The sequence below is a fragment of the Hyaena hyaena genome, unplaced genomic scaffold, assembly GCF_003009895.1.
Source record: "Hyaena hyaena isolate Hyena2069 unplaced genomic scaffold, ASM300989v1 scaffold_333, whole genome shotgun sequence".
NCBI lineage: Eukaryota > Metazoa > Chordata > Mammalia > Carnivora > Hyaenidae > Hyaena > Hyaena hyaena.
In genome coordinates, this window is record NW_024080963.1 from 1,346,337 (window position 1) to 1,373,885 (window position 27,549).

Genomic DNA, 27,549 nt, shown 5'->3' on the forward strand with positions numbered 1-27,549 from the left:
CACTCGTGCAGCTCCGGGTGGCAAACGGGGTAAAGTGGGGGCGAGGGCGAAAGGAAGTTGAGGTGCCGGGGCGTCAGAAGCACTGCCGCGGCTTCCCTTGCTCGGCGGAGGCTGTCCCGAGGCGGGGCTGGAGGGCCCGGCACGGGCGCCTGCAGAGTTGCCCCAGCACAGCCGGAGGGCGAGAGCGCTGAGCCCCCCGGAGGGCGGTAACCGGGTGGTCCCAGGTACCCGCAGGAAGCTCTCGGAGCGCACCCAGCCGAGCAGAAGCGAAAGATAAACCCTGATGGGCTCGGGGGCTGGTTGGCTGGGGCGCAGAGTCAGCGCGGACCAGGAGCGCCTTTCGTTTTAAGGAGCCTTACTTCTGGGAAGGGACAGGGAACTGTCAATCAGCGAGGGAGGGAGCGCACCGGCGCTGGGTGATGTCAGCGGATCATCTGCTCGATAACAAAGAGGGGGTATCACAGGAGAAAGTTGCGGCGGAGGCGGCGGCCACGGCGGCACCCCGAAGCCTCGGAGGCTAGGGGCCAGCGGGCGAAGGGAGGGGGGGGGCGGCTGCTGCCGCAGCAGCTTAAGACCAAGGAATTGAAAGGGCTGTAGGGGGAGGCAGTGCGAGCCAGCCCCGGCTGCCCCTCCTCTTCCTCCTCCTCCTCCAAACTCGCTGGGTTCAGCCCCAGCGCTCGCTCAGCCGCCGGGAGCACCCGGACGGACGGAGGCAGCTGCGCGGCCCGGAGCTGGGCACGGTCCCCAGCCGCCATGGATAGCGACGACGAGATGGTGGAGGAGGCGGTGGAAGGTACAAGCTTTTCTCTGGGGTTGGGGGAGGAGGCGCCGAGGGCTTGGAACGCGGAAGGAGTGGCGGGCTGCGACCCGCGCGGCGCCGGGCCCGGCGGCCGCCACTGTCCCCTACGCGGGTGGCCCGCTGCCCGGCTCGGGCACGGGCCGGGCGGCCACGGCCACGCCGCCGGGAGCGCGCGCTGCGCGCTGGGGCGCAGGCCGGGGCCCCCGGGAGGGTACGGCCACTCCAGCCCGCCGGCCACCGCCTGCGTCCGCCCTCCGAGTTGCGAACCTGCCCCGCACTCTGGCCTTCCCCCTTTGGGGGATGGAAGGTGGGGGTGCGCAGGAGACAGCCCCCTGAGACCAGCAGTCTCGGCCGAACGACCCCACGCCCCGGTTTTGGCCGCCCCCGAGCCCCTCTCCGGCTGCCAGCCCTTTCCTTCCGCTCGCCGCTGCGACCTGCGGTGACCGCGGCCGCGGCCGGGTCCGTCCCCCCGCGCAGCGCATGGGGCCGAACCAGGCACGTGGCAGCCGCGGCCCGGGCGGCCGCTCTTCCGAAAAGATGAAATCATTGCAGGGCAGTGAACGCCGCTCCCGCCCCGGGGCTTGAACGCACGGCAACCAGGAGGAGGTGGCCCTCCGCTTTAATGCCCTCGAGCGAACTCAGTCAAACCACCCCTCCCCCTTCCTGCTTCGGAGCCCGGGTGCCGCCGCCGCCACGCTGTGCAGGCGCGCCGCAAGCCCTGACCGAAATTGCTGGGTGACACTTAACTTTCTGAATTCCATGCTGTTGGCTGTGGGTGATATCACCGCCTTGGTGTCGTGTTTCTCCGCCCCTTCGCTTCTAGCGCCCCTCCCCCGACTTTTCTCGCCACTTTGTTTTGCTGAGTTTCTCCACCTCTTTTTTTTTTTTTTTTTCCTAGTTCTAAAGAGCGAGGTGGGGACGTTATACAATCTACTTGTTTGTATCAGGAGATGTTATGATTTTGTAACACTGAATATTGGAAAATATTCTTTAGCGTGTTGATTTATTTGATTCCAACCCCAGACAGTGCGTCGTGATGTTTTGCAGTGTTGTGTGGTATTATTCCAGAATATTTTAAACCAAGCATCCAAGTAAATAATTTTAAGCTTTTGGTTGAGTCTGGTTTGCGTCTAATTTGTATTAACAAGTTCTCATGAAAGGTAAAGAAAAAGTAGCAACACTGTACAAACGCATAAGAATTCATTGTTATTGCTACATTGGAGAAGAAATCCGTTTTTAATGTTTTAATAAAACATAATTGACTGTTTGCAGTGACCTCGAGGTCTTAATTATTCTGAATTCTCTAAACATTATCCATCTTGGTATAACTGTTAAAACTTGTCTCTTTATCTAATTTCAAAGACTATTCGTTTTTGTCTTAATTTCACAATGTTGTGAATTCACAGAACTATCTAATAATTGAAGCCAACGTTGGGGGCTTAGAGGGCCCCAAAGACATTGAGAGGGTTTATTGGAAGCCTTCCTTAAAGTTAAGTTATTGACTTCTTGTGCCTTCATGTTATGAAAGATAAATGAAAAATGTGCTCTTTTCAAATTGTTAAGACTTGTCATTCTTCAAAGTTTACTTTTACTTGTAAAAATTTAATGCAAACCCTGGATCGCAGACAGTGCTCCCCAGGTTAGACCACCCTCCTTTTTGAAGCTCTTTAGAAACATAAGACCCAGTTGTCCGCAGTCCCTGGGCTTCTTGTAAAATGTGAACAAGCAGCTTTAGAACTGTTTCTGTTGTTTTGCAGGATTCGGTGTACAAACAAGAAAGAATCTGTTATATAGAACGGCCATGTACATTACTGTCCCGAATCAGAATGTGCTTGAGAGCCAGAGGGGTCACTATTATATGCTCATGCTGGAAAAAACTAGTTTAAGCTTTGACTGTTTGGGTCACTCCAGGACACATGGTGACTCAGTTGTACCTCAGTGTAAACAAGTAGAGCAGCACAGAATCTCTGAAGCATCTAAAGCTCAAACTCAGTGTCCAGAGCATGTGTGTGTACACGAAGTGAACTGTAGCAGTGGGCTTTTCTCCAACTATTGTTGGCCTTTTCAGTGCCTCTGTAATAGCCTTGACTTATCGTCTACCGCATGCACGGGAGACTGGTTAAGAGGCTAGCCTGAATATCTTGGTTTCGAATTATCACCTACCTCTCTCCATAAACAGCTTGTCTTCCCAATTATTATCATTGCTGTAATTATTTAGTTCTTATCGTGTTCAGGCTCTGTGCTAAATGTTTCACACACACGTTATCCACTCAGTCTTCTGAGGTGGGCACTAATAGCCTAATTTTACAGAGGAGAAAACTGAGGCACAAATCCAAGCACACTCAGTGAGGTAGGAGACAGGCTTGGGCCTCCAGGACGACCTCTGTCCCCCTACCAGACTTTCTCCCTACATTTTTCCTTTAAAATAAATTTTTTTAATGAGTCATTCAAATATATGAAATACTTGGTAGCTGAGTGTGGAAGCAACAGTTAAGTATTCTGTCAGTTTCACTCCTCATCACTCGAGAGGTTGGTTCTGACAGAGTTCAGTGACTTTCAGAAAAATGTATTTGGGGAAAGAGAATTTAGCTTACAGCCTCTCCAACAGACTTCCTTTTTTTTCTTTTTCTTCCTGCTTGGCAATTTGCTCTGGGGGAGAATTTGCTCTTTGCAGGATCAGAGTTTAAATGTCGGTTCTCTATCAGGGTGGAACTATAGCCTCGGTGAAGTTCTAGGCTCTGAGCGAATGAATCCTCAGGGGAAAGCTGGGTGGTGGAGGGAACATGTGTACTCCTAGTGGCTGTGCTCCTTGGGGAAGGCAGCAAGCCCTGGCCTCAGAGTGACAGTGCCACCTGAGATCCTGCTGTGGCTTTTTAAAAAACTCTTCAAAGCTCATTGGTTCGGTGGTGTTTAGCTTTGGGAACAGAGCTGTTTATTACTAGATTTATTTCTTTGTCTACCCATAGATACAAAGATGAATATAATGTGGTCCTTAATATAATTTTCAATAAGTGTATCATATCCAAACAGATGAATTATGGTGGTTGAGAAAAAGTAAGAATCGCTTCCAGCTTCGGGAAGTGGTTGAGGAAGGATTTCCCGGAAGAGGTGGTCCCGAGTTGGTTCTGGTGGAGAGGGGAGCACCGTGAGTGAACACGGGTTTGGCATCTTGTGACGTAGGCACATTCAGAGATTCATCATTCAGTTCTGCTCGGAGGGCCAAGGAGAAGTGTGGAGGCTAAGACCCGGTGGCTGATAATGTGAATTGCGTGCTGCAAGCAATGGGAAGCTATGAGGGCTTTTTAGAGCTGGGAATGTCAGGCCCAGAGCTCTGCAAGATAAGGGATCGCCTAGAAGGTGCTTTGAAAGAATCCAGATATTTGGTTAAGCAGGCAAGAAAAAAAAAAATGGAAAGGCTGGAGAAATAGAGGAGACACTGAGGGAGAATACTCAAAAAATGAAATATCAGAATTTTCAGAACTAAGGAGCCAGAAGGAAAATAAGCACCTCAGTGTTTCACTGCCCTCCAACTTCCTCAAAATATTAAAAATATTTTTAAGGCCCCCTAATATCTGATACTGCCTGTCTCTAATAAGGCCGACTCACACTCTGTACTTGGGAAAAACACATGCTCAGTGCCCTGGGAGAACCCTTTCCCTGTGGGCCACGCATTAAAATTATGACCTTCACAACTAATAATTGAGCTCTTACAAAGAATCACTCTCAAAAATCGAAGTATGTTTTTAACAACCAGTGTAAATGCATCATCACAAGGACATGTTCTTTGCACTAATAATACTTTTGCCTTTTATTATTATTACTTTTAAAGTAGGCCTATTCTGTGAAACCAGCAATGCATATAAGTGTCTCTTGTTCTGAAGGAAACACATACACACACACACACACACACACACACACACACACACACACACACACCCTATTCTCAGATCTCCTGTGGGTAAGCCTGAGGCAGGTAGGCAGCCAGTATCTGATCCAGAGGCGATTTCCTTTGCCCAGGTGTACCATCATTGCCCAAATTACAGGTCTGGTCTTGAATTCTTACAAGAATACAGGGAAAAGGCTGAGAGGTAACTGGAGGGGGAAAAGTTTAACTTTCTATCTGTTCCGTAGATAATGATCTTTAGAACAGAGTGAAAAAATACATTTTTCCTTCTCTAACCTCTAAATAGTTAGAATCATGCTGCAGACAGATAACATAGCACATGAGCCAGGACAGCGTTATCAACAAAGTCATTCAAGTGAATTCTCCTTGTTGTTTGGGTCTGGTGTTCAACCTCTGTTTTGTGGGAACTGGCCCAGAAGGCTGTTGGCTGCCTTGGAGCATTTTACAAATTGACCTCAATGAGAGCAAGGAGGACTGGTGTTTCTCTCTGAGTTAGCTAACCCTTGGAAGGGGTAAGAATTCGGAACCAGGACATGCTGTTGAAGATCCTGGTGGTTTTCTTGAGAACTATGTTAACTACAAAGGCTTCTTCCACGTCTCTTCCTGGGTCCTGAGGATACCTTACCTCTTTAGCAGTACCCTCTTCCCCCAGCAGCAAGGAAGAAAGGGCAGTCCGCTAGTGTGCCCTTCTCTGGAGAGAAAAGGACTGGGAAGGGGCTTTAGTACTCATTAGCACCTCAGAGTGGTTAGTGGGTTTCTTGGGTGCTCAGCATTAGCTTCCTCGGATGAGAAAAGAAGCTTGGAATGTGGGGAGTTGCGTTAAGGTTTACTTTAGGTAACAGGGAAGGACATTACCCCTTTGGTTTGCACACTTCTTTTCTGTATAGCAGCAGCCCCCTCCATTAAACAGCTGTTACTGACCAAACAAATAGTACAGGATGTTATTATCCAAAGGGCGTTTGGATAAGAGTTGTACCAGAGGATCTTCTATGTGAAAGGCAGCGTGAGGGCATTACACCTCAATTTCTTCTCTCCCCTACATTTCTCTCTTTGGAAAGTCTCTTTGTCCTTGTTATTCCTTTTGTTGTGGCTGTTGTTTTTAGATACCAAGTTCTACTGTGAGGAAAACCGCTCCAGGCTGTTAAATATTCAGGGTAGAATTCTTTTTTTTTTTAATTTTTTTATTTCTAGGAGAGAGAGAGAGAGACAGCATGAGCAGGGGAGGGTCCGAGAGAGAGGGAGTCACAGACTCTGAAACAAGCTCCAGGCTCTGAGCTGGCAGTCAGCACAGAGCCCGACGCGGGGCTCGAACCCACGAACCGCGAGATCATGACCTAAGCGAAAGTCGGACGCTTAACCGACTAAGCCACCCAGGCGCCCCCAGAGTGGAATTCTTGAATGATCACAGCCCGTAATTTCTAACCCTTTATAACTGATCCTGTTCATTGATAACATCATCCTCGTTTTGGCAAGACGAGAGGAAAACAAAGCAAACAAGCCAACAAGGGTCCTGCTGCGGACGGATAGAGGGAGGAGGAAGTGTCACATGTCCACATCTGTCCAAACACACAATGTCACCCGAGAAATGGCCCTCACTCAGCAGCTCTTCCCTGTGCCTCTCTCACCCTAGAGACTAAGAAGGTGAGGGACATCTCTTCACTGGCCTGTGGAAAGACACATCAACACAAGCATCCTTCATGGAATGGGATTGAGTGATGTCTTTGCTTTCATCTCACTGGGATCAGTACTCCCCCACAAGTGCTTTTAGCGTGTTATGTGACACTTTAATAATTCTCTAATTTTCCATTGCCAGGGATGCACCTGCAGTGTATTATCCAGAAATGGGACAGGACTGTTGTGAATGAGAGAAGGTGGAAATGAATTTACACTGGACTTTTTCCCCCTTAGTACTCAAGTTTCTCATAATAGTACTCTTGATCTAAAGTAGAATAACAAGTTTCATCACATGTTAACTTTTTAAAGTCTGAAATACATGAACTGGTTTTTGTGGGGAAAACAGTTTCAACTAATTAGTAACTGCTTCAGTATAAGGCTGAAATGATTATCCTGATATTTATACCTAAAATATAAGTAGAATGCTAAACTCATAGAAATGTTAATCCCAACATTTCATAGAAGAACGCTTTTAGCTGTACACTGAGTGGGTTTTTTTAATGAAAAGGAAAAAAGTATATGTAATTTATTTCAATCAGAGAAATGTTATCAGTACGTGTTTAGGAAATAATTGTCCAAATTATTTCGTATGACTCAAGTATCATTGAATATGTCATGTGTAGTTAGCTTCTGGAGGAGAAGAAAGCAATTATGGCCTAGTAGCTTTCTAATCTCTAATTTCCTGGCCCTTTTGTAGGAAAAAATTTGTGTGAAGAGGAAAGGAACCATATTGATTGTGATTTATTTAAGGAGCCATGTTTTGCTGTAATATTCTAGGTAACTCATTCTATACAGAGTCAGATGTAGCAATAAAACAGTGTAGTTGTTCATTGTTATTTTATGTTTATGTGATCAGTAACACAAATAAAGAGAGTTTTGTTCTTCATAATAACACTTGTCACTTAATGTCTCTTCTAAGGGATGATATATATTTTTTTTTATCATGTTAGAAGAAATCATTTTAGGAGACCAAAGCATTCATTGTGGTGATATGGTTTGTGTATTCTTTTATGTCTGTGAACCATCTGGAAGCCACATTTAAGTGTTTAATGTCCCTGCACTGCACACAGTATTTAATGCTTTCATACCTTTTTCATCCATGACCCAGGTCGTTAACTCAGGAGAAGCCAGTAGATTAACTACTGCCTTCACTTTCACCCACCTCCATAAAATTAGCTCTCCAGAGTAATTGGGAAGACATCAGTGAGGTAATTCCCGGGTTTTATGAAATATGCAGATAATGATTAAAAAAAACTAAATATTGACTGCATACATAAATTTTAGAATATACCAGTCTATGATTCAGGAAGAACTAGCAATTTAAAGATCACAGTATAATAAATGCTGCTGATGTTCAACATCACTGCCTAAATGGCCATGTGGATACTTCTAGCTGCATTTAAAGCACAAGCCCCCTGAACATCGTGGTAGAGGGTATATGACAAGGTTATTACTAAACATTCAAAGCTGAAATGAATTGTAAAGTAAAACAGCAAGTTCAAGGTCAAGCTTAAGTTCAGGCTTAGAAGGACTCGGAGTTCATGCATTAGTACAATGAGGTGTATAAATACCAGGGCAGTTTTAGAGACATGGCTATGTCCCTTGTTTTTCAAATGTAACAAATAGCAAGCAGTGAGTGAGGTTTTCAAAAGTCACCTGGCTAGCAATCCTCCTCACCATACTGTATAATGTTATATAAAATCATACTATATACTGAGTTCTACAATTAGATACCTTATTGCAAAGATAGTGTACCTTCCAACGGGCTATAAAATGGTGCTATCTCAGTCACATTTCAATTAAGCATGAAATGTTTGGGGGCATTAATTCCAAACAGAAGCAGTGAGTGCTCGCTTCGGCAGCACACATACCAAACAGAAGCAGTGCTTCGGGAGGAAGTACTTCATAAATTGAAACATGCACGTGTTATTATTGGTAATAGATTTAGTCCCCAGTAACACAGAAGCTTATTTTTTTTGGCTCATATTCTGTATGTGTGTAAGTCCCTCTCCTGTGGCCCGCATCCACTCACAAAGTGTACCTCACAGTCAAGTTCATACTGCTGATGCAGGCACAGAGACCTTGGCATTCTCTCTTGCTCAAGCAGGGAGGGGGCCCTGCTCAGGGAACTTGCTGGCAGGATCTGAGCACAGACATGTCAGTGGGAGAGTGTTGAAGATCTTAAGGTCTGCCTTGTGGTTCCCTTTCTCCAGGGCACCTGGATGACGATGGCTTACCTCACGGGTTCTGCACGGTCACCTACTCCTCCACGGACAGATTTGAGGGGAACTTTGTTCACGGAGAGAAGAACGGACGGGGGAAGTTCTTCTTCTTTGATGGCAGGTACCACTCATAGTTGTGTTTTGTTTTGTTTCAGGGGCGTGGGGGGGTACCAAATTACTGTACTTAAAGGAATGATACAAATGAAATTTCAGTAAATGTTTTGGTACAACTAATACAAAAGGCAAAAGCAGCCCCAACATGTATGCACTGCCTTGCGGACCAAGAAAGTCACCCGTGCTGCTTTGGCAAAGCCAGCGTCAGGCTTCGGTCTGTCATCACTGCCTTCTATGGTATGATGATCTGTCTCCTTGACACAGACACTCTGTCACGCCAGAATCGGGGAGCTCATCGCACACCTGTTAGTTAAGTGGGTCACCCAATTCTTTGATGGATTCCACCTGATCCTCTGGGTAATGTGTCTCCATGAAGTCCCACAAATGGGGATTGTTTTTGCCAGGGGCCAGTTTGGGCAGTTCAGGTAGCGAAGGCTTCTTGCTTTTTCTCTAGTACCACACACACTCAGTCTGCCACATGCAGCCCAGTCGTCACGGTCTGGTTTCTTCATCCCGAAGGAAGATGCGGCCAGCTCGTGGGTTCATGATTTCCTCAGCATACTCTCTGTCCTCGTGAGATTAGTCAAAAAAATATTCAGCAAAGCTCGTCAGAGCCACATCATCACAGTTCAGGCAGTGAGACATGGGACAGGTAAACATTGGAGGCGTACAGCTCCAGACCCACGGTGTTTGAAATATAGCTCTTTGGGATAACCTTCATCATGTGTGAGACTTTAGTGCTGATGTCATAACTTAAAATATGTTTCCCAGCAGGGTTCTTATTACTTTCCTTTTGCCTCCTACCTGAGAATGTGGTGAGGCAGAAGCTCCTTCCCCTCTTGAGATAGGAGGGAATGACTGTAGAAGTGACTTTCTCTTTCGAGAAGAGTTGGCGTTGCACACGCCTAGCCTTCGAACCGTGGCGTTTAAACCATGTCAGCTTCAGAAACAAAGAGCATGGATTTCTCTAGCATTTAGACGAATTCAGAGCCGTGGGAGGGCCGGCTCTCCTTCTGACCAGTTCGTTGGGTAATGCAGAAATGGATTTAGCTAACGAAGGTTATAGGAATCTATAGGACGTCTAAGCTCTGGACATTGCTAATGAGCTAAGGCTTCCTAAACCACAGATTTCTTCTGGGAAAGAAAATGTCTAAGCTGGCATTTCAGGGGTGATCAAGAGACTGGCTTGTGACCCAGAATCCCTTTTTTATAGACGGAGAGGGTTTTCTTTTTTAATGTTTATTTATTTATTTGAGAGAGGGAGAGAGAGGAGGCACACACAAGTGGGGGAGGGGCAGAGAGAGACTCACAGAATGTAAAACAGGCTCCAGTCCCTGAGCTGTCAGCGCAGAGCCCGAGGCGGGGCTCGAACCCATGAACCACGAAATCATGACCTGAGCTGAAGTCGGATGCTTAACCGACTGAGCCACTCAGATGCCCCTGGCGTGGATTGTTTTTAAAGTTTTTAACAGTCCCTCAGGCTCTCCCACTACCTGATACAGGGAAGAGTAAGGAAAGCAATAAAAACCCATCAGAGACTTTCTGTAAAATCGTATTTTCATTATTAATTCCAATGTTTTCTTTCTCATTGCCCCCAGCCCCGCACCACATCTCCTTTTAGCCGAGGTTTGCTTGCAAACTGTTCATTTTAAATGGCAGATATTTTACTTCCTTTCTTTTGCCCTGCTGTGGATGCTTGGTGGATCCTCGGTCCCCTAGAGGGCTCTCAAGATTTGGTATCAATGCTTTCTTCTCTCACGGCTCCTTTAACCTGTCCAGAGGGAAACTTTTCCTGCCTCATTTCATAGCAGTTTATTTATACCTCTTTTCTGGAAAGTGTTACTTCTTACCTCATGATGCTACAATTATTCTTTTATTCATTCAACAAATTTATATCTCTGTAAATGTCTGATTTCCCCTACAGGACAGAGGTTTCCTCGAGGTTAGAATCTGTGTCTGTTTCATCTGCTTCGTGGCACTTTCCCTTAATTTGATACTAACAAACAACAACAACAAAAGCCTTGCTGAATGAGTATGAGAGCTGAAAGAAAAGGTAGAATTCACCCAGAGCACCCACTCCACGCTGCCCCCACCTCCTCCTGCGACACACACTCATGCTTTCAATCTGGTAGTGTGATGATCATACCCTGTCATTGACTGACTCGGAAAACCGTCCAGCAGGTTTGGTTTAATTTAACGTTGGTTACAGTCTTGCTTCCCAGACCCAGCACGGTGCTGTAGGATTAGACTGAACTTATGTACCAGTGGGTTAAGAATGAGCTGTGTTAGCTCCAAGATACTGATCCTGTGGGCTCTGGGGGTAGCCGGGTGGGCCTGACACTTCCCAAGCACCTTCCTCCCTCTGTCAAGCTAGTAAGCTAGTCACTTCTGGCCACGAGTAGTTTCCTCCATTTACCCCTGCGGTCAGGTGTACGGGTGTCCCAGCATGAAAAAGGTGAAGCCCTAGCTCAGATGGAAACACCAGGCCAGTAACTATGTGTGAAACAGAAATAAATTCATTGACTTTTTTTTTTCTTTTTGAGGCACTAATTCACGAGTTTTTATACATACCACTCAAACACCTGTAGAGACTTAGATCAAATGGTAGAATCAAAGAATGCTGGTATTAGCAAGGACCTTAAGAGATTATCTTTGTTAGCCTTCTTCAGATAGATGGGGGCTAATACTTTGAGGGGAGAAGGTCAGGATCACTGCTTTTATGACATGTGATGTAGTGGCAGGGTGACAAGTTCTCAAAAGGTCACTGTCACCTTCTTTCTTAAGCCCAATACTGATCATATTATGAGACATCTGCTAAAAGGATTTGCCATAAACATTAGTGACATAATCTTATGACTGAGAGAAAAAAAGACAGTGGAATCTACTAGGTCTTTGTAAGGCGGGTACGGGATGTGGTCATGGAGAAGTCTGCTGTTTCTCCAGGCACCAGTACCTTAATTTACATTCGTCTATTTATTTTTCTCCCTACTACGACTCCCAACTTTTAGGGCTGATATATTGGGTAAAACAGAGGGGGGACCCTGTGCTTTTATTGCCAGTCAGGAGGCTTTAGTCGGAAAAAAAAAGTTCCCCCAAAAAAGCTGAAATCAAGGTTTTGAAATAACAGATGAGGAAACAAAAAGTTTCTTTAAGAGGTTTTAAAAGTTGTTCACACCTGTAATGCTGGCTTATGTTCCCGTCAAAGAGTTGGTTTACAATTGCCAGAGCCTGTTTGGAAAATCGCAAAGTATAGTGACAGAAGATTTGGCCCGGCGTCTTCTAATCCTCTATGAAACGTGAAACTGGGCACAGCATTTTTAACCCCACTTTATGGAAGTATAATTCACCCACAACAAGCTGTACATATTTCATATACACAACTTGATGAATTTGGAGTCAAGTATATATTCGTGAAACCATTACCACAACCTCTGCCAAAAATGGGGCATGTGATTTATGAGAGGGTTTCAAGCAAATATAAATTTATATCAGGGAAAGTCTAGAATCGCTTTTCTACTTTACATAGAATATGATAATCCTGAATAAGATTTTTAAAAATTTTTTTACATTTTTATTAAGGAGAGACAGAGGAAGACAGAGCATGAGCATGGGGGAGGCAGAGAGAGGGAGATACAGGATCTGAAGGAGGCTCCAGGCTCTGAGCTGTCAGCACAGAGCCCAACGCAGGGCTCAAACTCACAAACCATGAGATCATGACCCGAGCTGAAGTCGGACGCTTAACCGACTGAGCTACCCAGGCGCCCCCTGAATAAGAATTTTAAACACTGAGATCACCAGGAAAATTGGCCCTGTTAAATTTTTCAACTAAGTTCCTAGATAGAAGCAGAATATTTTATTTTTAAATTTTGCAGGTATACCAAATACTTCTGATAGAATAACAAACTTTAAGAAATACACCAGTGTAAAAAGCGAACACACTTCCCCATTTTTTCTCACCCCCCCCACCACCACGCCACAGAGGTGCCCACTGTTGGTGGAGAATTAAAGCATCTTAATTAAATATATGCAAGGTAAAATCAGGAAATAGCTATCTATTTCTAAATCAATTTAAATAGCAAAAATGTATATGGTTTGCCTTTTTACTATGATCTCAGCCTCAGACTGTTTGCTAGTTTTGAGATCTGAACCAACAGTTGATCTTTATTTTAAATGGCAAAATGTAGAACAGAAAAACTTATTAAAACTGATGTCAGAACCTAAAGTCAGACCAGTCCTTCTTTACCAGATAATTTATCCCACAAATTTGGAATGAATGGGAAAATGGACCTTATTTTTTAAATTCTCTTTTCAAGCAGCTATTGCTTTCCATTTTCTCCCCCTCTGTAAAGAAATGAAGCCAATGTCCAAAGACTAAGATTAGTTAATTGGGACTTAACATCGGGTCTGGTGCCGAGATGAAGGCATTTATGCAGTGAGGAGAAAGGGATCTGAGGCTTTGTCAATGGGGCTCTGGAGTCCATCTGGCCCCAGTGGATTTGCTGGAGCCCTGTGCTGGAGTATTATGAAAATGTTTACTGTGCAGAATACTTTCATGTGCACAGCTCCAGTTTTTATACTAATCCCCAGTTCTGAATGTTCATTTAAAAAAAATTTTTTAGGGGCGCCTGGGTGGCTCAGTCAGTTAAGTGTCCGACTTCAGCTCAGCTCATGATCTCATAGCTTGTGAGTTCAAGCCCCTTGTTAGACTCTGTGCTGACAGCTCAGAGCCTGGAGCCTGCTTGGGATTCAGTGTCTCCCCCTCTCTCTGCCCCTCCCCTGCTGGTTCTCTCTCTCTCTCTCTTCTCTCTCTGTTTCTCTCAGAAATAAATAAACATTAAACATTTTTTTATTTTATTTTTGAGAGAGAGACAGAATGTGAGTGGAGGAGGGGTGGGCAGAGAGAGAGAGGGAGAGACAGATCTGAAGCAGGCTCCAGGCTCTGAGCTGTCAGCACAGAGTCTGATGCAGGGCTCGAACCCATGAACCAGGGCTCCAACCCGTAAACTGTGAGATCATGACCTGAGCCGCAGCTGGCACTCAACCGACTGAGCCATCTAGTGCCCCTGAATGTTCATTTTAAGGTGTTTTTTCCTTAATTGTTACCATTTCAACCAAGATTTATGGGTGTAAAGGCAATTCTGCAGAACTTCTTGGAATTTTAGGATGGTAACAAGAAAGAGGTATTTGGCTTTGGGCTGTGGAATATTAGGGAATTGTGTGGTCTTTAGTCTCATTATGAGATAAAGAAGAGTGAATTCATTTAGTTATATTTTTTTATATTATCAATGCTCCCTCTTGATGTGCCAGTTAGATTTCAAAGTATTATTAACTACTCCTCATGTTGATTCCCTACACTAATGTGTCAAGCTAAGAGGGCTTTTTGTAGTTTAACATCAGCCAAATAATCTAAGCAAGGGTGTTTATTTGGTGAGCCACTGAGAAAGGCTGCCATTTTCCAGGTGACAGGCCTACGCAGGATTTATTGGGTTTGGTTTTTAGAAAGCTCTTGGTCACATTTCAGGGAAACCGGAGTTGGAATGGACTTCTGAAGTCATGTATTCCAGCCTCCCACACAAAGCAAAAGTCCCTTCAATGCTCCTGATAGTCATCCAGCTTTTGCTGGAACCAGGCTCAACAAAGATATTCATCTGCATTGTAATGAACTGTTTTGATTAAGGGAACAGTTCCCGTGACATACAGGAAGTGGGGGAGTGGAAAAGAGACGGAGAACTTGGAGTACCTACCATTTGCTCCACATTGGGCATGTTCCCTTCGTAACAACCTGTGAAGTAAGCTTTTTAATCCTATTTTACGTGTAAAGAAACTAAAGCACAGAAAGGCTAAATAACTTGTCCAAGGCCACCTAGTCAGTAGGAGTTGGAGCTAAGGTTCAGGCCAAGGTGAGTTCAATTCCAGAGCCTTCCTCTTCTCACTGCACCTACCAATCAATCTTCTGTGAGACGTGAGAAGCCAGAAGAAGCCAGAAGTGAGGAAATAGCTCTGACCCTGACTGACTGCCTTTCTTTTTTGTGTTAAGTTTACTTGGGGTCACTCATTAGCAGTAATTGTGACAAGTTCAGAGTCCTGGGGTGAATGTATTTACTTTCTCATAAGAGCTTGAACAGCCTTGGTAGGAGCTTGGCAGATTGATGGAAAGTTTACTTGAGAATCAACCCAGAAGAGCTCTGATCTAGTGAACTTGTTTCTTCATGTATAAAGTGAAGATAATGATCCGTACTTCTCCAAGTTGTACAGATTGAAGGAGAAAACCTGTGAAGACCTTGCAGAGTGGAGACTACCTAGGAGGCATTCATGGGAAAACATGGTTTTTTTTTTTCTGTTTACTCTGTATCTGCATTTTTCCAGTTTTACTGAGATATTATTGACATATGAGATATGTAAGTGTGAGTATACAACATGATGATATGATTCATTTATATTATAAAATGATTACCACAATTAGGTTAGTTAACACCTCCATCCACTCATATAATTACCTTTGTTTTTGTTGTGATAATATTTATTTACTTATTTTATTTTTAATGTTTACTTATTTTTGAGAGAGAGACAGATAGACAGAGTGTGAGCCGAAGAGATTCAGAGAGAGAAGGAGACACAGAATCCGAAGAAGGCTCCAGGCTGAGCTGTCAGCATAGAGCTCCATGCAGGGCTCAAACTTCAGAAACTGTGAGATCATGACCTGGGCGGAAGTTGGACACTCAACTGACTGAGCCACCCAGGCGCCCCGATCACGATAATATCTAAAATCTACTGTCTTAACTTTCAAGTATATAATATGGTATTGTTCATTGTAGTCATCATGCTATACATTAGATCCTCAGAATTTATTCATCTTATGGCTTGAAGTTTGTCTCCTTTGACCAACAACAGCTCCTCAGCTCCCCCTCCCCAAGCCCCCGGCAACTGCCCCTCTATTCTCTGTCTTTATGAGTGAGGCTTTTTTTTTTTTTTTGAGTGAGGCTTTTTTAGATTCCACATGTAAGTGAGGACTTACAACATTGGTCTTTGTCTGACTTATTTCACTTAGCATAATGCCCTCAAGGTCAAGATGGATTATTATTATCATCTTTTATTATTGCTGTTGATAATTTATCTTTTATTATTATTTGTTGATTATAGTGGCTAGCAGAGTTTTCTTAGGATTTGTTTTTAGAGAGCAAAACTTAATTTCAATAATTGCTCTTCAGAAATGTTACTGTCAGGGGTGCCTGGGTGGCTCAGTCGGTTGAGCATCTGACTTCGGCTCAGGTCAAGATCTTATGGTCTGTGAGTTCAAGCCCCGCATCAGGCTCTACGCTGACAGCTCAGAGCCTGGAACCTGCATTGGATTCTGTGTCTCCCTCGCTTTCTGCCCTTCCCCCTCTCATTCTCTCTCTCTCTCTGTGTCTCTCTGTGTCTCTCTCTCTCTCCTCTCACTCTCTCTTTAAAAATAAACATTAAAAATAAAATTTAAAAAATGTTACTGTCATCTTGAGCCTTTATGATAATCAGATCCTACGGACTCACAGACCTTCTATTAAAGGATAAGAAAAAAAAACAAACAACTTTAAAGACAGACAACATACTCTATTACCTGGAAGTATGATAGTACTTCCCCCAGTCATCTTGGTTCTTATATTACTATAGCTGGCCGAAGGAAAGGAACGCAGTGGGGAGCGAACAGAGTGTATGCCTCATGAGGTGGAAAGCCCGAAACATTCTAGCCACACAATACCAAGGAAAAGCCAAAGCCGTCAAGTCCCTTAGAAGCATTTTTGTGTATTCAGTGCTAAAGAAGATTTTTAAATGATAATACAGTAATATTTGAGTAAAATGCAGATATGTAAGGGCACCTGAGTGGTTGGTTAAATATCCGACTCTTGATTTTAGCTCAGGTCTTGATTTCACTGTTCAAGAGAGAGAGTCCCCTGTGGGGTTCTGCACTGACAGCAGGGAGTCTGCTTGGAATTCTCTCTCTCTCTCTCTCTCTCTCTCTGCCCCTCCCCTTAAAATAAATAAATAAACATTAAAAAATAAAATAAAATGCAGATATGTCATTCTAAATAAATAATTATAAAAATCCCTCATTTCTTTTTAAGTTAGGTTTCATAATGGAATTATTAATGGAAATAATAAGTATGATCTTATTACTGAAACAGCCACAACAGAGGTGGGAAAGTGCATGATCTATACACAGGGAAAAAAGTCTTAAATGGTATATGCCAAATTGAGTAAGGGTAGTAGGAATTTCTACTTTCTACATCTTTGTAGTGCTAGATTTGTTTTTTGTTTGTTTTGCAACGAATACATGTTACTTTTTTCACTTAAAGAAGCATTTATTCCATCCTTCTGCTGTGCAATGGATCATTCATAAATTATTCCAGACAGAAGAATCTTTCTTGCCTGTTTTTTTAATGTTCATTTTTGTTTTGACAGAGAAGAGAGAGACAGAGCATGAGTGGGGGACGGACAGAGAGAGAGGGAGACACAGGATCCAAAGCAGGCTCCAGGCTCCAAGCTGTCAGCACAAAGCCTGACACGGGGCTCAAACTCACTAGCCCTGAGGTCATGATCTGAGCTGAAGTCTGAAGTTTAACCGACTGAGCCGCTCAGGCACCCCTTTTCCTGCTTATTTTTAAAGTGCATTTAAGCAGTTTTATACATTTCTTTGACTATTCTAGTATCTTATAACCATTTCCCTGATGCTGTTTTAAGCCTAGTTTCTCAGTAGAAAGCTCACCATCAAACGTGTACATGCTTCATAACAATAGTTATTACTTATTTGAACAGTCACTATGTCCCAGATCATCTTCTAAGCACTTGATAAGTATTAAGCCATTTAATCCTCATAATAAGGCTACTCGTAGCTGCCGTTGACAAATAGAGAAATGAAGCACAGAGTCTAAGAAACTTTCCTAACTTGAAGACTGTGTGCATGTATCCTGCATATAAAGACTACTCCCTGCGCTTGAGTAACATTGTTAATATTGTCATGTTCCTTCTTAATCTTCTCTTCTCAAAGCAAAATTAGCCCAGTTTCCATTTCCATTCTTTGATTTAGGAAATACCACTTGAAGATAAGCTGTGTTCGTATGTCAGGGGAGGGATGCATGGATGGATAATGCCTCATTTGTTCCTATAAAGGGTTTACAATCTAGGTAGAGAAATGGACACATTAGTTGGCCATCATTAAAGACATGGACAGTCCTGTGATGGTTCATGATGAGGTGCCAGTGAGAAAGGTGAACCACGGTTGCAGAGGTCAAGGTAGACTGGGGGAAGTAGGACTCCATGCAGAGAGTGGGGGTAGGCTCTGGCTAAGCCAGTATGAGCAGACTTCCTGCAAAATGCAACTCTCAATCCAATTTCCACAAGAAGGATTAGAAAGCTACTTGCATGTAGCCACTTCTCAAATATTCTCAGAGAGTAACAATTTAGCAGCCACAAAACAGTGCCATTTCCTCAGTTTATTTCTTTTTTGCACAGAAAAATGCCAGAGGCTTGAGAAGACTCATTTTTATCCCAAGGTTATTTCTGTTTTGAACGAACAACAAGAAACTGTGACCCACAACTTTTTTCCTGAATGTGTCCTCCGGGATTTAAAACGTTTAGTTACATATGCTTTACAGGAAGAAGCAAGCATCACATGGTATAGAAGCTAAGATGGAAAGAGGTGTACTTGGGCTCAGCGAATAAACCAGGGTGACCAGAGGACTATAGAACAGGAGTCAGCAAACTTTTTCTGTATAGGCTGAGATGGTAAATATTTTAGGCTTTGGGGACCACATACAGTCTCTGGCACAACTCTGCAACTCTGCTGTTATAATACGAAAGCAACCACAGAGGACACGGAAAGGAATGTGCGAGGCTGTGTTCCAGTAAAACTGCATTTACAAAAACAGGCAGCAGGCCGTGGTTTGCCAGCATCCTCTGGAAGAATAAGTTAGAAAGAACGGCAGAACCTTTCACACCAGACTAAGCAGCTTTTGTTTTCTTTCCTTGGTGACAGGATTTCAGAGCTTTGTCATTTTTATTGCCCTGCAGAATCCAGTTCATGGGATAATATGCCCCTTTTGTCGTCAGATTTCATCCAAGCTATCATACAAATTTGCTAAAGGAGCTAAGCTGTTTCTTTCAAGCAGGTGCTGAAAAATAATGCAGTAAATTTGCTCTCTGGTGCCTTAAGAATTTGCATTTGTGCAGCTTTGTCAGTCAGGCTAAGAGGGAAATAGCTGTTTGTTCTTAATGTTTTGATACTAATGAAGTATCATGGTAAGCTCCATGGTAAGGGAAGAGGGGACACGCTTCTGGGGATGGTTACGGGGAAATATGTGCAAGTCCATGTTACCGTTTAAAGGATTTGCAAGACCCAGCCTTGTAGATTTGATCCACCGACCTGAGAAATATTGGCAGACTAGTCTGTCAGGGGATAATTCTGCTCGAACACCCACAGGAATGTTTTGAATGCTCCCTGAGAATCTCGTCAATAGGGTTCCCAGGGTTAGCAAATAACAATCCACGGCACCCAGTTAAAATAGCATTTCAGATAAGCAAGAGAAAGTGTTTTAGGATAACTATGTTCCATTCAATATTAGGGACATATTTAAACTAAAAAAAACCATCAGTTGTCTTTCTGAAGTTCAGGCCTAAATGAACATCCTATATTTTATCTGGCCCTTGCTAAACGTGAAGACAGATGATTGAAGTCGTTTTCTGCACTATCTACTGCATCATAGTATTAGTTGATTAACTGTCCTTCAGTGAGGTTGTTCTTATTTTTGTTTTTATTTTTTTGGCCATTGGGGAAGTCTAATGACAATCAAATCTCAGTAGTGCCCGACCTCACTGATAAAGAATTGTGATTATTTATGCAAGGGCTATGCTAAAGTGCACTTCAGTCTCTTCATGAATTTACTCAGCCTGTTTATCGTTGGTAATACAAACAAAACTGAAAGAGAACTATTTATCTCCTTGGGAGACTACTGATAGTGTAATTACAATGTGATCAGAGGCTACTATTGTTTAGACTGTGCTTTTCATTTCATAATTATAGATCAGTCTGTCATTCAGCGAGCAAGACAAGACTTTACCAGGCCCAGTCAGGTGCAGCCACCTTAGTCCTCTCTGCCCCTTCTGCACCCCACCTGTCCCCACTACACACTGTGTGCCTTCCAGCCTCTCCTGTTTGTTTATTTTGTTCCTAATGCTCTCTAGAACCTCCCGCAATGCCCGCTACTTAGAAGGCACCCTCTAAAGGTTTGTTAGCTGAATTGATGAATGAACGCTATCTGCAGATGCTAAAATAAACTATCTTTGTTGCTAAATGTCTTACATTTTAATTTTTAAAAATTATTTGAGCTGGTCTTTCCCTTATTCCAAATTGCCGTACGTAAAGGGAATTTTTGGTAAAGATAGTTTCATTGTATAATGGCCTTTGGGAGGCTGAAAACATATTGAAATTCCAAAAGTGTTTTATGAGGAGAGACAGAGAAGTTCTTGTAAAATCACCATGAGCACCTGTGTGAGCTTTCTTCTGTTTTAGAAGTATGGGTCTCGATACTATTGGGCTACTAACGATATTAGCAGGGCTCATCCTGCAATCTTCCTTACTTGCCCCCATTTGCCCTGATCGTGTACGCACATGCACACACACACACACACACATATGCACGCACACGCACACACGCACGCATTTACTTAAGTAAATCCCCATATTTACTTATTTACCCAAAGAAATAGAAGGTGTTCTTTTGATTGATACTAGTTAATGGTCACCACCCATAAATAATACATTTAATGACTTAAACAAAGATGTAGACATTTACATTCTAAACCACGTTTGTATTATTAGACACTACCATACACAAGCCATCTGAAAGAGCTTGAGAACTACCAATAAGATCTGGACCACTCTTGAGGGAACTAAGGATGAATGGTTTCTGTATGAAACGCCACCATTTCTATTGCCCGGATGGGTCTGCATCTTAGCCTTGAAACGTATTCAGATGAGGCTTGTTCTCAGCTTCCACCTGTACCTTTGTTCTTCTTGGTTTCTGCTAGCAGAAAAAAAGGATTAATAGGAATGAGGAAGTTAAGAAGCAAATCTCCCTCTGTCTCCAATCCTACCTGTCTCTCGGGAGTGTTTCTTCTAGAGATCTAGGGAAATCGGGATGCACTGAATACAGGTCAGCATCAAACCGGAGCTGGGCATGCAGTGCCTTGCATGTGGTCCTTTCTTTTCAGAGAGCACAGTCATGATCTGACCATTCCCTTTTGTTCTCCCTTCTCTCACAGCACCCTGGAGGGGTATTATGTGGACGATGCCCTACAGGGCCAGGGCGTGTACACTTATGAGGACGGAGGCGTTCTCCAGGGCACGTATGTAGATGGAGAGCTGAATGGTCCCGCCCAGGAGTATGACACGGATGGAAGACTGATCTTCAAGGGGCAATACAAAGATAACATTCGGCACGGAATCTGTTGGATATACTACCCAGTAAGCCTGGTGACTGCTCATTTTGCTGGAATGTAACATGTTTCAAGCCGATGCTTTGACTCCTCACAAAAAGGAGTGAAATGTATTCTCTGTGTTAGAAAATGTCAGTCTGTGAAACTTGAGACTCACAGGAGCTGAAGCCACCAGCTTCAGTGTGCTCCTGTTACTCACTGTCCACTTAGACTGTTGATCTTTGCAGTTACTATTCGTTCCACTTCAGTGGTGTTTTGGAAAAGAAAGAATAGTCATGAATCAAACAGATCAAGACAAAATGGCTTGATTCTACCACTAATAAAGACCAAAAAAAAAAAAAAGGCATACTTTTTATAAATAGTCTTTTGGGATATAGAAGGAGATCGTGGAATATTTCATTGTTGCTGTAATTTTATTCTGGTTCTCATACAGGAGACTGATCCAGCAATCTCCCATCTTTTGGGACTTAGAGCACTGTTATTACTTGATTTGACAACCCTACTCTCTACTTTATAAGTGATTTATGGCTAATGTTGTTTGAATTAAGGTGATTAAAATGAACTTGCCTTTGAGTATTTGATAACATTCCCCAGTATTTCTAGAGCTTACCAGAGCAAAAAGATGTGGCAAAACTCATCGGGTTGGGAATTAATGCTCTAATTGTTGTTTGCATTTCAAATATCCCATCTGTTATTAGTGAATTTCCAGAAAATGTGTCAGAAAATAGACCTTGGAAAATTTTATCTAAAATTTTATTTTTTCCAGGGCACCTGACTGCTTCAGTCAGTAGAGCATGCGACTCTTGACCTTGGGATTATGAGTTGAAGCCTCGTGTGGGCAAAGAGCTTACTTAACATAATAATAATGATGATGATGATGATGGTGATGATATTTAATTTTGTCCAGAGCTTAAATCAAAATACATCTTTTCTTACTTTGAACCCTATCTTCTTCTTATGATTAAATAAAAAAGATCTATTACAGATATAACAAGAAAAGTAGCCCCCAGCTAAATCTACTGACACATTATTGTTCTTTAAAAATAAACTTATTTATACTCGGGGTGCCTGGCTGGCCCAGTTGGTGGTTGTAAGTTTGAGTTCCACATTGGGTGTAGAGATTACTTAAAAATAACATCTTAAAGGGGCACCTGGGTGGCTCAGTTGATTGAGTGTCCGACTCTTGATTTCAGCTCAGGTCATGATCTTGTGGTTTGTGGCATTTAGCAACTCCCCCCCCCATAAGGCTCTGTGCTGCTTAGGATTCTCTCTCTCCCCCCTCTCTCTGTCTCTGTCTCTGTCTCTCAAAATCAATCAATCAATAAAATTTTTTTAAGTTATACTCTAGGAGCAGGGCAGAAGGAAAGAATACTGCAAAATGTTTTTTAAATAATTATGAAAACATTTACCTATCTTCTTAATAGGCTTCCATCTGGAATAGATCAGAGCCTGCTAAGAAGATATGTATCCAATAGATCAAAAGTCCTTTCAGTCACTGCCTATTACAAGGCAAGCGGGAAGAGGGAAGTGGTGCAGGTACTTAACCAGCTTAGCCAGATGGGGAGTTTTGTTGCCTCACGAGTTGGCCGGTGTGGCATCTTGCTGCCTGGCTCTGGGGTTCTGCTGATATGACAGTAAATCATGGAGTCAGGGAAAGTGGAATTCTGTATGTGAAGTTGGGTATAGGAAAGAGGCAAAATAGGGATTACCAGATCCTCCTACTACCTGTCGTCATACTTGTGATTATGATCAATTAAAGTCTCCAAAGGAGATCAGCTTTTTGTCTTAATTAGCCTTTTATATTAATTATTATCTTATTAAATACCCAGAGCAGACTCTGCCTTATGAAGGAAGCACTGGGGAGTTACAAGCTTTCAAAATTAACCTGGGATAACACTTGCTTTATATATGGTATCTGTTGGCAGTTGAGGGGGCTAATCACACCCCTCTTCTCTCTGAATTCAGAATCGACTAAGAAATAGACCTAGGTGTCAGAGATTAAGATGTTGGTTTTATTACAGCATTGTTGGATTGGAGATGTGGTATGGACCCTAAGTCGGAATGGGCTTCTGTTCCTTCCCCCTCTGAACAAGACAGTTGCACCAGCTGCAGATAGAGCTCTGGGAAGTTGCGGGTGTCCCCTGTGGAAAGAGGCCCGGCCTGGGTGTGCGGGAGGGGGGTTCCCAAGGAGAGGACGGGAATGGAGAAGGCAACAGGTGCAGCCTGCAGGCACTGACAGCTGCCAGGACAGGACCTTTAGGAGCAGAAGGCTTTACCCTGTCACCTCCACCAAATAGAGAGATGGGTGGCATGCGTGTCAGACCCTGCCTTCTCAATACTCAAATGAGCGATTTCCTTCTCCCGGGAAGAGGAGCCTCCGAGCAGAGGAGGGAAGGCAGCGACCTCCTCCCCAGGGCTCCCTGACACAGCAGACAAGGACATTTTATGTGATATGAGGTCAAAGCAGAAACAACAGGGAAGAAAATATAACGGCTCCCCTTATAGTATTTATAAGCTTACTCTCAGGACAGCTTATTTCTTTCAGGATTTTACCTTGGAATAGTGACGTTATTTTTAATTAAAAATGTTTACCTCCTGTTGGAAATAAAAGAACCTCTTCCTTATCACACTAGACAAAGAAATTCACCACCACCACCCCAAAACCAGAAGTTTAGAGTATTTAATGGAAAAAAATGTGGGACCCTAGAAAGACAGAATTCTGTACAAATAACTGCTAACGTTGGCTTACATTAGTTACGGCACATAAGAAGCAGAAATGCACTAACACTGTGCTGCTCAGTAATCACCCCTGAAAGCCTGAAGGCAAATACTGCGGGAAGTATCATCCCCGTTTATGCTGGGTTATTAAGAATTAACTCTGGGAGGAGAAAGAGAAATAATACAGCCCTAATGCACTTTTTATCCGTGAAAAACGCTACCAAGTATTTTTCTTTCTATGAAAGTGCTGTGATTTGTTTTTAAATTTATAAAGTTCTTTCTCCAAAGAACACTTAGACTGTGGAGAATGGTAAAATCATGTACCTGATGTTGTTTATTCCTGCTATCTGTCCATAAGCAGCATTTGGGATCACTCAGGAGCCCTCCTGTACCACTGACCTTGATGAGCTGCTTCCAGAACCTTTGAGCAGGAGAAGCTACCAAGCTTTTAGAAGATGTTGTGGCATCACCATTGTTATATCAAACTCACAGAGGTCCCAGATTTTCAAAGTTATACCATAAAGACCTTCTGCATGGGCAGTGAAAAAGGAAACATTTCTTGTACCCTAGATTATTTTGATTATGTATTAGGTTATTTTTTGGTATCCCACTTCAATTCAAAAAGTATTTGTGAATCAGCTACTGTGTCCCTCGCACTTACAAGGATACAGAATTATGTGATAGCCTCTGCTCTAAAGTATTTAATGACCCTTAGGAATGAAAGCAAGGGACAATTAAGCAGGAAGCACAGCTGGCTTCTCTCCTGGAAGGAGGCAGAAGGGAGCAGTAAATAAAGAAAAGTGAGAAGAAAGAGGTGATGGGGAAGGGAATAGAGTTTAGTGGTTTTTTTTTTCATTCCTTCTAATGCCATAAAAAGTGATGGTATAGGATTCTTAGAAAGGCGGTGTCCAGAAGTCTTTTTTATTTTTTATCTCTTAGAAAAATGCAGGGGCACCTGGCTGGCTCAGTCGGTTAAGTGTCTAACTTTAGGTCATGATCTCATGGTTTGTGAGTTCGAGCCCCACAGGCTTCCTGGTGTCAGCACAGAGCCTGGAGCCTGCTTCAGATCCTCTGTCCCCACCACCCTCACCTGAGCCGAAGTCGGACGCTTCTCTGACTGAGCCCTCTAGCTGTTTATCTGTACGAGGCTGGATGGGGAAGAATGCACCAGGGTTTCCTCTGAGTTCTTTGTTTTTTTTTTTTATGTTTTTTTTTATTTTTTANAGACATCCAGATGGCTAACTGACACATGAAAAGATGCTCAATACCCCCCCCCCCCCCCCCCCCCCCCCCCCCCCCCCCCCCCGCCACTCACACACTCTCTCTCTTTCTCAAAAAGAAACTGCAGACAACTCTCTTTACTCATGTACCCTAAATTAATTCTTAAATACATTTGAACTAAAGATTTTTTAAATGGACCAGAAATCCAAAATGCAGCATAGAGAAGTGAGATGGTTTGAATCTTCTGCACATTTGGGATTGGCCCAAAGTAACACTTATAGTCCCATTTCCTTTAAGTGTTTGTAACTAATATTACAAATACAACATATTTGCTTCTTCCATCACAAGCCAGGAGAGAGTGTTGGTAACTTGCCAGGATTATAAGGTGCAGCTGGGTCTCTGACTCCCTAAATCAGGTTTCTGGGCTTCTCTGCATGTAGCCTCTAGCTGTTTATCTGTACGAGGCTGGATGGGGAAGAATGCACCAGGGTTTCCTCTGAGTTCTTTGTTTTTTTTTTTTATGTTTTTTTTTATTTTTTAATTTCTGAGACAGAAAGAGAGACAGCATGAGCAGGGGTGGGTCAGAGAGAGAGAGGGAGACACAGAATCTGAAGCAGGCTCCAGGCTCTGAGCTGGCTGTCAGCACAGAGCCTGATGCGGGACTCGAACCCACGAACTGTGAGATCATGACCTGAGCCGAAGTCGGACGCTTAACTGACTGAGCCAACCAGGCGCTCCCTTCTGCGCTCCCCTCTGAGTTCCTAAACTGCTACATTAGTGCGCTCCACGAAGGGAGGGCACAAGAAAAATTTCTTGAAATCGTGCCGTGTGGATAAATACTATATATAATATTTTCTGGCTTTTGGTTTCTCCCATCAGGACGGCGGCAGCCTTGTGGGAGAAGTAAATGAAGACGGGGAGATGACGGGCGAGAAGATAGCGTATGTGTACCCTGACGAGAGGACCGCACTTTATGGAAAATTCATTGACGGAGAGATGATAGAGGGAAAGCTGGCTAACCTTATGTCCACTGAAGAAGGAAGGCCTCACTTTGAACTGATGCCTGGAAGTAAGTTGGATCTGCTTCAGATGGTTTGCTGTGATTCCAGGGCAGGTTGCTAGAGCATATTTGAGAGAAGTTAATTTCCTTGTCAAGTCCACTTTAATCATGCATTAGTCAATGTTGCTGCATAACAGACACCTTAACATCTCAAATACAGGTGACAAGCTGTACTCCAGCTGGAGTCTAGGCTGGGCTGGGCTGGGCATGGCTGAACTTGAGGCTTACCTGATTATGTCTTATAAGTCTTAATTCTGGGGCCATCTAAAGGGACACTGGTGGCCTGGGTCAAGATTTCCCCAAGTGGGTCACCAGAAGTCGGAGCATGAGCAGACACCTAGGCTATCTCTGAAAGCTTGACTTGAAGTTGAATTAATTTCACCCCCTTTTCATTGGTCAAAGTAAATCACATGGCCAAGCCAGCTATCAGTGAGATGGGGAAATATATACCATGCATTTCAGTAGCAGATGCATAGCTATATAATAATACAGGGAAGAATTGAAGAAATGACAGCAGTAATTCCCTGAATTCCATGTAGCTCAGGAAAAACTGAAATACAGTTTAATGATATTAAAGAATCTAATTATGTAGATCTCTAGGTTGTACAGACCGTAGAGCTGTTTCAGCCCAAGCTCTGATTGGGAAAGACAAATGCACACTGGCATCCCTTGCCTTCTTCAGAGTCTGGCATCTTCACAGGACACATTCTGGGCACATGAGTGAGCCCAATGGAATCATATTAGAGAAAAATTCTATTTCCTTTTAGTTTTTCTTAATGTTTTGTTTTGTTTTGTTTTTGTTATTTTGAGAGAGACAAAAACAAAAACAATGCAAAAATGTGTATTGTAGAAAGTCTAGAAAAAAGACAACTGTTTAAATTGGTCTGATTCCTTGAAAACAATATATGCATGTATTTCCAATCTAACTTAGGTTCTAAGAAGAAAAAAGTAGAAAAGATAATCTAGGCATTAATAGTCCTAAATAATATTTAGTTATTTGTGATCTGAAGGAGAATCTCTAGAGAAGAATGTCCAAAAATAGGAAATCTAGCATTTACAATGTGAGTTATTTTAAATATCTCAGTTTTTTATTTTTTTTTTAAGTTAAAAATTGAGGCACCCTAAATGCAACGTGGGATTCTGGATTGGATCCTGGAACAGAAAGAGGGCATTAGTGGAAAAACTGGTGAAATCTGAATGAAGTCTGAAGTTTAGTTAATAGTAATGTAGTTATGTTGGTTTCTTCATTTTGACAAACATACCATGCAACGTAAGAAGTTAACATTATGAGAGGGGCACCTGGGGGGCTCGGTGGGTTCAGCGTCTGACTCTTGATTTTGGCTCAGGTCATGATCTCACGGTTCGTGAG

At 43.2% G+C, this 27,549-nt stretch overlaps 1 protein-coding gene across 1 annotated transcript in view; it reads left to right on the top strand.

Annotated features, from left to right (window-relative positions):
* Positions 1–223: 223 nt before the first annotated feature.
* Positions 224–27,549, top strand: part of SETD7 (SET domain containing 7, histone lysine methyltransferase) — a 47,983-nt gene continuing 20,657 nt past the window's right edge. The window contains exons 1-4 of the mRNA XM_039249150.1: positions 224–793; positions 8,591–8,720; positions 21,008–21,209; positions 26,000–26,189. Of these exons, the coding sequence (XP_039105081.1) occupies positions 754–793; positions 8,591–8,720; positions 21,008–21,209; positions 26,000–26,189 (562 nt within the window). The 5' untranslated portion in view covers positions 224–753. The remainder of the gene's footprint in view (positions 794–8,590; positions 8,721–21,007; positions 21,210–25,999; positions 26,190–27,549) is intronic.